Source organism: Manacus vitellinus, unplaced genomic scaffold (genome assembly GCF_001715985.3).
Source record: "Manacus vitellinus isolate BGI_N305 unplaced genomic scaffold, ASM171598v3 scaffold_52_pilon, whole genome shotgun sequence".
In the NCBI taxonomy this organism is placed as follows: Eukaryota; Metazoa; Chordata; class Aves; order Passeriformes; family Pipridae; genus Manacus; species Manacus vitellinus.
In genome coordinates this window covers 703,521-712,436 of record NW_021940628.1, presented here as the reverse complement: position 1 = coordinate 712,436, position 8,916 = coordinate 703,521, and the positions used below count along the sequence as shown (strand labels likewise).

Below are 8,916 nucleotides of genomic sequence, written 5' to 3'. Positions count from 1 at the left end.
TTTTTTTGTTTTAAAAAACAAAATTATATATATATATATATATATTATATACAGGACAATGAAAATATCCATGGAAACAAATGGGGTGGCCGGAAAAGATGCTTAACAAAAAAAAAAAAAAAAGAAGCCTGAAATAAGATAAATTCCCAACTCTTCCCCAAACTGATGCTTTGCCTTCCCCACTAGTCCTCCAAGACCACAATCTCCACGTTATGGACCTGGTGCTGGTGGTCCTCCACGTCTCCTCCCACCACTTTCTCCTCAGTCCTCAGCTCCGTCTCCAGGATCACAGCTTTGCCCTCGGGCTCGTCCGCGTCCGCCTCGGGATCCGGCGCCGGGTCGATCTCTATGATGGTCTGCCCGTCGTCCGAGGTGCCCTCCACGGCCTGGATGGTGGAGGTGATGCCCGACTCCATGGCCACCAGCTCCACGGGGTTGACCACAGCCGCCACGTTGGCCAGGGCCCCGCTGTCCTGCATGGCCGCCGAGCTCAGCAGCGCCAGGCTGGAGGACGGGTGCAGGGTCACCGTGTCCGAGGAGCTGGTCTTGGAGGAGGAGGAGGAGGAGGAGGAGGAGGACACCACGGTGGCGTATCGGAAGAGCTGGGAGCCGGAGGGCAGCGTGTGCACAGTCACGGGGCTGGAGCCCTGGCTGATGGTGGCCACGGGGATGTTGCCCACGGAGAACTGCTGCCCGACGGGCGCGATGGTGATGGGGGAGATGACGGTGAACTGGGGCTGCTGCAGGGGGGTGGAGGGGCTCAGCACGGTGGCGGAGGCTGGGCGCTGCAGGCGGGGTCTCTTGGGGGGCTTGGGAGCGCTCACGGGCATCAGCACCACGTTCTGGATGGTCTGGGACTTGGCCTTCTGGTCCCGGGCGAGTTTCTTCTGCTCTTCCAGCTGCCGCTCCAGGTCTGTGAAGGGAAGGGCACGTCAGGCTGGGGACACCGGGAGCTCCTGGGGCTCCATCACCCCCCAGGGTTGTGACAGGGGACACCCAACCACCCAGCCAGCGTGGTCTTGGCATCTCCCTTGGGATCAAACTACACTCAAAGATAAGGTCAGGTTCTCTTGCCACCCACACAGGTCAGTGTTCCAGCTGTCAGCACCTGGATAAGGCACAGGTAATGTTCCATCCCTGTTGGCTACTCCTAATGGTAAGAAGATGGGCATTTCTGCTCCCCAAGCTAAACCCACCTATAAGGGAGAGTGGACAAACCCCCCTGGACAGTTGGAATTGCTTCTTGAGCTTGGCTGAGTCACATTCCCAGAGCCAAGCACCAGCACTGGGCACAGGAGCAGGACCTGGGGTCAGTGAAACATCTCCCTCACCCCCATCCTTCCTCCCTTGTTGGTGGAACACTGGGAGCCAGAAGCAGCACAGTGACCTCATTTATCCAGGGCAGCAGGGGACTAGGACAAGGGTAAGGACAGATCCTATAGGACACAATGAGGGAGTTGCACTGAGGTTGTGTGGAAGGAAAATCACATTTGTTCCCAAGAGCAGCAGCAGGATGTGAACCTTTATTAGGCACTTTACCTGCTAGTGTGTAAAGAAACTGCTCCTCTCCTTGCTCTGTCTGGTTTTTTCTGTTGTCCAGAACCTTCTTGACTGTGTCCATTAGACCAAATGTGTGGGCAACGTTGTTCAGGACAGCAGCATCTGCAAGGAAAGGGTGCTCAGTCCCATGCAGGACTCAGGTACTCAAAAGATGCTCCTATTACAGCAAAAATTTTCTGCTGCTTTCTGTAAAACTCTGTTCTTTCACAAGGGCTGGCTGACAAAGGCAGACCCAGCTCCCTCATCCTTCTGACATCCCAGGACTAAATAATCCCATTCACATGATAAAGCAAGAGGAACAGAGCTGTGTCACTCAAGCAGCTCCAAACTCCTGCAAATGAAAGCATAATTTGCAATCACAGAGATACAAACGAGCTCTCCACCTACAAACCATCACCCCATGCTGCTGACAGTGTCATTAACATGCCAAGCTCCACTGAAAGCTTTGCAAAATGTCTGTTATAATCCACTGACTTCAATCACTCACAGCTCCCAAAAGCTGCCACCTACCAGACACAAAGATCCGCTAGCCCGAAGTTAAATTAGAAAATTAAGGGGAAAAAAAAATAAAATATCCTGGGTAAAATGAAGTTTGTGGCTCCATGGATGTTCTCTCAGGAAGAGCATCAACAAGAGGTGCTCACAGGGGCATGTGCCCAACTGAATTAGGGAACGGATCCAAGCTAAAAATAACCCTAAAAAAGGGGAGGGGAGTTATTTTTAACCCAGATCGTCCCCCTCGTCTGGTTCAGCCCCAAAACCAGGTTTTCTGGCACCAACAAAAGCAGAACGAGAAGTAAGGGAGCAGGACCCTTTTAAGGGTCAAGCACTGTCACAGAGAAGTGTTTGAATAACTCTGCTCCAAGAAGTGACTCTGGAAGAGCTTCCATGAGGGCTGGGAGCTGTGGACAGTCATCTCAAAGTCCCAACAAGCTGCCAGGGTCACTCTGCTCAGGGAACAGGGTGGAATGGTGTGTCCTAGTGCCTTGAAGCAAAGGCACTTCACAGCTGGGCAGGCTGAGAACACATCCAGGCTATGCTCCCACAGCTCAGCTAATGAGTGGGAACTTGTTCCCAATCCTGACTCACCAGCTTTACATGGTGGGATGGACACTTGCCAGGTTTTTTTGCCTGCAGCTGCCCTTTGGAGGTTCCTTCCTCACAACCTACCTGTCATCTGGAAGGGAGACTGCCCCAACCTCTGCTGCACCCCTCTTAGGACTTCTTCTATCTCCTTCTGGATGTTGCACACCACTTCTTCCATCAGCCCCACATCAGCTATTCCCTTCCAGAACATCAGCGTGTCCTCTGGCACAAAAAAAGGGGAAAAAGAAGTCAACATGTCCAAGCAACTGGCATTTTCCCCACAGGGCCACCTTAAACCTTTCAGGCAAGTGTAACTTTGCAAGGTGACTTCCAGTTTGGCCACTGGGGTAGACAGGACATGTGAAAAAGAAACAACCAACCCCAAAGCAAGCAAAACAGGCAGCAAATTAGAGCAGGTTTTCAAGCAGCTCCGTGACTTCCAAGGCAAAGATGTGAAAAATGTTCATTTCACATCTTTGCAAGATGCAGAGCTTAAAATCTTGAGGAAGTTCTGGCTAAACTTCTGTACTGATCCTAAGAGGGAATGCAAGCCAGAGAGACAGCCCAGAGAGCTGACAGGGAACATGCTCCAGGCTGCCAGACATGTTTTACATCCTTAGAATAAATTAAGAGAAGCCCCTCACTGTAACTAGTAACATCTGAACTGGGGGATCATCCATCAGCCACGAGGCCAGGGCTGAAGTCCTGCAGTGGTGAGGAGTTCTGTTTGGCAGGAAGCCTGGATGTCTGGGAAAAGCTGGGATAGCCAAGGGGCTGGGGGACAGCTCACTGCTCAAACTCTCCTTATTTTCAGGATTTCCAACATATAACAAGGGGAGGAGAGGGGAAGAAAACACCCAGCAAGCAGCCTGGGCTTACCTGAGATCTCATCAGTGTCCTTTTTGATGCCCTCCTCAGTGGCCATGGTGACAGCAGCTGTGAGAGCCGAGTTCCACTCGATGCCCTCCTCCATGCTCTCCTCCGACAGCGCGATCTGGGTGATGCTCCCTGCCAGAGAGCCCCTGTCAGCTCCCTCTGGAGCTGGAGTGCCAGCCTTGGACCCCTGCTTTGATTCCCACCCCCTCACCCCTCCCAAAGCTCTCCTTCACTCTCAGGTCAAGTTTGTGCTTGGCTTCTTTCAACCAAATGCTTCTTGTTGGAGCTGTGGCAGCGAAAGGCTCTGGGAGTTCTGGAGGGAAAACTATTTGCCCTCCAAAAAGCAGAGTGGGGTCCTCACACCAACAGAGCAGAAAGGGATCAGAATAAAGAAGGGAACAAATAAGGCTCAGGCAACCTTCTCACCATGTATCATCCACAGGGACCCCTGCACTCCAGAGGTACCCTAATCCCTCAGGAAATGATGGAGTGGGAGTCCAAGCTGGTTTATAGAAGGGAAATGGATCTGACTCAATCTGGATCAAATTTGGGACTAAGCCAATGTGCAGCCACTGTAAGGTTTTACCACACGGCCATGGTACTTTCCAGAAGATTCTCCTTAGCCTATGGACAACTCTTCCATCCCACCCACACGTGGACTCAGAGAAATGTAACCCACCCAGCTGAGCAATGCCATAAAACTGGGAATAGACTTAACCTCAGCAAAGAGCATGGGATCACTGAGCATTTGCAGTTGGAATGACAATCAAATCATGTCCAGCCATCACACCCAGTTCATGGATGTTCTGGAGGAGCTCAGCACCCCTAAATTCATTGTCAGAATGAGCCCAGCTTTTGCCTTTGTAACAGATTCCCAAATGGGAAATACATGGGAAAACGCTGTGCGAGCTCTCTCAGGCATTTGCTCACACGGTGATCCCAGAACAGGGATCCCTTCAAGGCTCTCAATCCCTCTCCTGGCTCCCAAGGCTGCCTCTGGAAAGCATCTGCTTGATGCCAGCTGCTTACAGTCCCTCCCAGTCCTGCACAGCAGAGCTCCCTGACAAATGCTGCCAAGACTTCTCTGAGCAGACACAAGACACACTTTCCTTCCCAAAAACCAGAGCAGTCTCCTTCAAAACAGTGGGACCACCCTGCTGTGCCCGGGGAGAAGGTGGGAGGGAGAGGAGCATGAGAAGGAATTCCTATGGCACTGGTAGCTGGTTTCCTACCATCAGCTGAGGTCGGGGTCTGCACCACGCTCTGCTGCCCCGGCACCGGCGCTCGGGCGCTGCTGATCAGGAGATCAAACTTGGTGCTCCGACACGTGTTGGTGCAAACTTTGTCGTGCTGGTAGAAGTCAATCTGCCCCGAATCCATCATCTTCCTGTGCAGGGAGTGGGGAGAGAACCAGGCTCAGCTCAAGGCTCAGCCTGGAGACAAAACGGGTGTGTTCCACATGGGAATGCTACAGCCATGGGAAGGACACAGAAAGGGAGACCTCAGGGCCACTCCGTGCACAAAAAACGTCCTGCAAGGCTTGCAAATGGCAAACACAAGCCATCCCCCAGCTTCACGTGCAGGGCTCCAGTCCTGTTCCACCCCACCAAGTACCAGGACCCCCAGTGAGGCCACTTCTTCCAGGATGAGGGATCCTGGATCACACCACAGGGCCAGGATCTCTGCAGGGTGCTGGCCAGGTACTGTGAGGCTCCAAGAGACCTCCTGGGGACTTCAAAGCAGACAAAATGCCTGCTCGGGGTCCTGCAGCTGCAGGGGTGAAGCCCAGAGGCTGGACAGGGTCAGATACCTCAGCATGATCCCTCCGAGGCGAATGGCCCTTTTCCAGTCCTTCAGGGTGGATTTCCCAGCCAGGTGAACAAAATGCTTCGGGCTGATCAGCTGGTCATTGAACTGACAACGAGACAAACAAAGGCTCAGCAAACAGGGAAACGTCATTTGGGAAGACTGGGACATCCAACACAGCCAGTCTGCAGCCCCACTTCCACTCAGAGAGAGGAGCTGCTTCTCAGATCCCTCCCAGCTTTGATCCCCTGGGCACAGCAGTTCCTACAGCTCGAGGATGGATGTCTGCAGGGATGGCCTGCCACCATCAGCATTCAAACCACACAGTCTAACCAAGAACAGCCCTGAAGGCTCTGTATGAACCAAATCATCTCCTGTGAACATGTCACCTTGGAGATCCTTGCAGGAGCTCCTGTTACATCAAATAGCCCAGGAGCTTCCAGCTGACACAGGTGTTCCCTCAGGCATTCATTCTGTCCTGCTCCAGTGACTCAGGTAATTCCCACTTGAGGGGGAGCAGCACATGGGGCTCAGACTCGGATTTGCTGTCACACTGCCACGCTCTCAAAGTGGGAAAAGGTAACAGCAAGATTTCTCTTCCCAGTGCAACCTGCTCCCCAAGGAAGTGACAGGAGTGGAGTACCAGGACTCCGAGGGAAAGAGGGAAGGAAGCAAAGCTCCTCTGAATCTCAGCACACATCCCCTGCCTGCCTTCAATCCCTCCTCAAGGGCCAATATGGCTGTGAAATCTAAGATGTGTGATATCCTCCTCTCCTCTTCCCATGCTTCTTCCCATCTAAAAACAACTCGAGCACCAACAATCCAAAGGCAAAGCCACCCAGTTCCAGGACAAGGTTAGGATGAAACACAAGAAGTAAGGAAGTCCTGTGGAGGTCAAGCAGAGAAGAAATCCATGGGGTGTTTTCCCCTTACCTTCACACACTTGACATTGATTCCTGGACAGACAAACTTCTTCCAGAGCAGGATGGCCTTGCTCTCCCCGCAGGTGATGGGGTAGGCGATCTCGATCTCCTCGCTCGTTTCCAGGGTGCTGGGGTCTGAGGGAGGAATGGCTCAAAATGAGAACTTCCCACCCAAGAGGCTTGAATCCCACAAGGCAGGAGATAGGAGCTCACAGATCTCACAGGTTGTGAGATCTGCACTTGGGAAAGCAAAAAAAGGGCTGATCCCAGTTCAGGATCAGTCCTCTCTTAGTCTTCTCCACGCACTAACTCCAAAAGCAACTGGCATCTGCTTTTTGGTATAATGATGCCCAAAATTAAGCTCAGCTATCAGGAGAACATGAGACCAGAAATCCAACACATCTGTAAGGGGGAGGTGTCAATGAGAACAATCTTTGTGGCAACAAAATGGCTTAAAATTTGAAGCACAGATCTCTCTCACATTCTTGGAGCTCTGGTACCTCTTTAGCAGCAATATCAGATATTTACTGATAATATATTCACTTCACACATAGAGTTTCTGCTACTACTGCCAAAAGACCCACACCCACACAGGAAGCAGAACTCTAGTCAAGATCTAGTGACAGCACCCAGCGACAGGAGCCTTTCCCACACACTGCTCAGGGAATGGCAGGGAGCACTTGGCTCTTCTGAGCATCCAACCCAAACCACCAGGCTATTGCTTCAGCAAAGACCCAGCGACCAGAGCCTGGGGCTCCAGGCACCATCATTCCTCACCACCATCCTTCCTGCTGCCAGTGCCTGCACACCACGACTAGGGTGACATCCCGGCTCCCCTGGACCCCGTGGGAGCCCTTACCATTCACTGCAGGAGAGCCAGGATCTCACTTCCAGGACTTTGGGACCAAGCAGTAACAGCAGACTCTTATTCCAGAGTATGCCCAGCCCCTGCACCCACATCCATGCCTGGGAATCAGCATCTGCAGGGGCAGAGCCAGAAGGAAGCCCAGCGGACTGGAGACACCAGCCCTGCACAGGAGGGGATCTGTCCATGCTGAGGGGGAACTCACCAATCCCTTCTTCCAGCTTGTGGATGGTGTGGGTTTCCACGGCCACCACGGCAGCACTGGCCTCGGAGCCCTCCTGGTAAATCCTGTGGTGAGAGTGGCCATCCATAAACAAACCATGGAAATCATGGGAAACCAGGATGCACAGCACGGGGTTAAAATTTCGGCTCCCTCCTTCTGCCTGTCTTTGAAGGACGTGGATTTTGTCTGGTGCAGTGTTTTTTGGCACTAATAATCCCAAGGACTGACACATGCAGAGGCGTTCCCAGTGCTGTCAGCCCACCCTCCATGCTGCCAGCACCACCGAGGCAGCTCTGCAGTCTTCCCTGTGCCTTCTCCTCTGCTCTCTGTCACCCACAACAGCAGGAAGAGGAGAACAGTGTCCCAGGATGTCCCTTCCAGCCCTGTGTGCCACTGCAGCACAGGCTGACCACGCAGGGGAGCCACTGCCAGGCCCACAGCCACCCTGCTCTGTGAATATTATCTACCTGGCGCCAGTTTTTTCACATCCTGATTGATCCAGAGTGAAAATGAAGCACCAAGGGTGCCACAAAATTCCCTCCACATCCCAGCTTCACTGTATTCAAGGATTATTTTAGGGGAAAGCTGGCACAGAGGCACAGGTAGTCTAGACACACAGACCACCAGGTGCAGCAGCTGCAGCGTGGCCAAAATCCACCCCGGGGCTGCAGAGGGACAGCACCACTGCCACGATCCAGGCAGGATCCCTCAGAACACTTTCAGCCCTTGGAGGCCCCATGACAGTCACACACACAAGCTTTTTCCTGTTGTATTTTTCCCTCTCCCCTGTGTGGCACAAACCCGACACAGCCCTGGAAAACACTGTGATGCTCCGTCCCCACGCCAGGGAAACCCACAGATCCCCCCACCCCCATCGCACCCCACACCTCCCAGTCACACCAGTGCCACCCAACTCACCCTTGCTGCACCGGCTGGAGCTGCAGGATCACCTGGGTTTTGGTATCCTCCGGGTTCTCCCCTTCATTCCCGTCACTTGGTACAACCACCACATCACCCACAGGGACGCTCACCTCGGCATTCGCCATCTCTCACATGAACACGGCAAGGTTTTCCTCCTCCCTGTGGATCACGAGAGCTGGGAACAGATCCCACAGGCAGATTTCCCCCCCCCAGTGCCATCCCACTCCTGACTTCCCGAGCTGGTGGCTCTCCCTGGCCCTGCACCCCCAAGGCCAGGGAAGCAAACCCACATGGAGGGTTTTGGCAAGAGCTTGAGTTTCCAAGCCAGCCCCTGGGATGCTCTGATCCACCTCTGGGATGCTCTGATCCTTTGCTACCAGGAACATGCCTGGGGATGATCCTTCCCAGGAGAAACTGTGGTGCTGCAGGAGAACCTGGCAGGGAGGGGGGTCACAGAGCAGCTGCACTCCCAGGGGATGTTCCTGTGGCTGTGCACGAGGCACAGAGGTGGTTTTGTGACTGCTGTGGGGCCAGGATCACCCCTTTGGGGTGTAAAAGCTTCAGGGAAAGACAGACTGTCAGAATCATGGAATGGTTTGGGTTGGAAGGGATGTTAAAGATCGCCCAGTCCCACCCCCTGCCATGGGCAGGGACAC

The 8,916-nt window shown here is 53.4% G+C and overlaps 1 protein-coding gene across 1 annotated transcript; it reads right to left on the bottom strand.

Annotated features, from left to right (window-relative positions):
* Positions 1-6: 6 nt before the first annotated feature.
* On the bottom strand, positions 7-8,455 carry GMEB1 (glucocorticoid modulatory element binding protein 1). The gene is made up of 9 exons (XM_018081401.3): positions 8,258-8,455; positions 7,322-7,404; positions 6,262-6,386; positions 5,333-5,436; positions 4,755-4,909; positions 3,526-3,654; positions 2,731-2,868; positions 1,540-1,662; positions 7-913 (listed from the first exon to the last, which is right to left on the bottom strand). The coding sequence occupies exons 1-9, from the start codon at positions 8,383-8,385 to the stop codon at positions 183-185; spliced, it is 1,716 nt and encodes a 571-aa protein (XP_017936890.1). The 5' UTR covers positions 8,386-8,455; the 3' UTR covers positions 7-182.
* Positions 8,456-8,916: the final 461 nt, after the last annotated feature.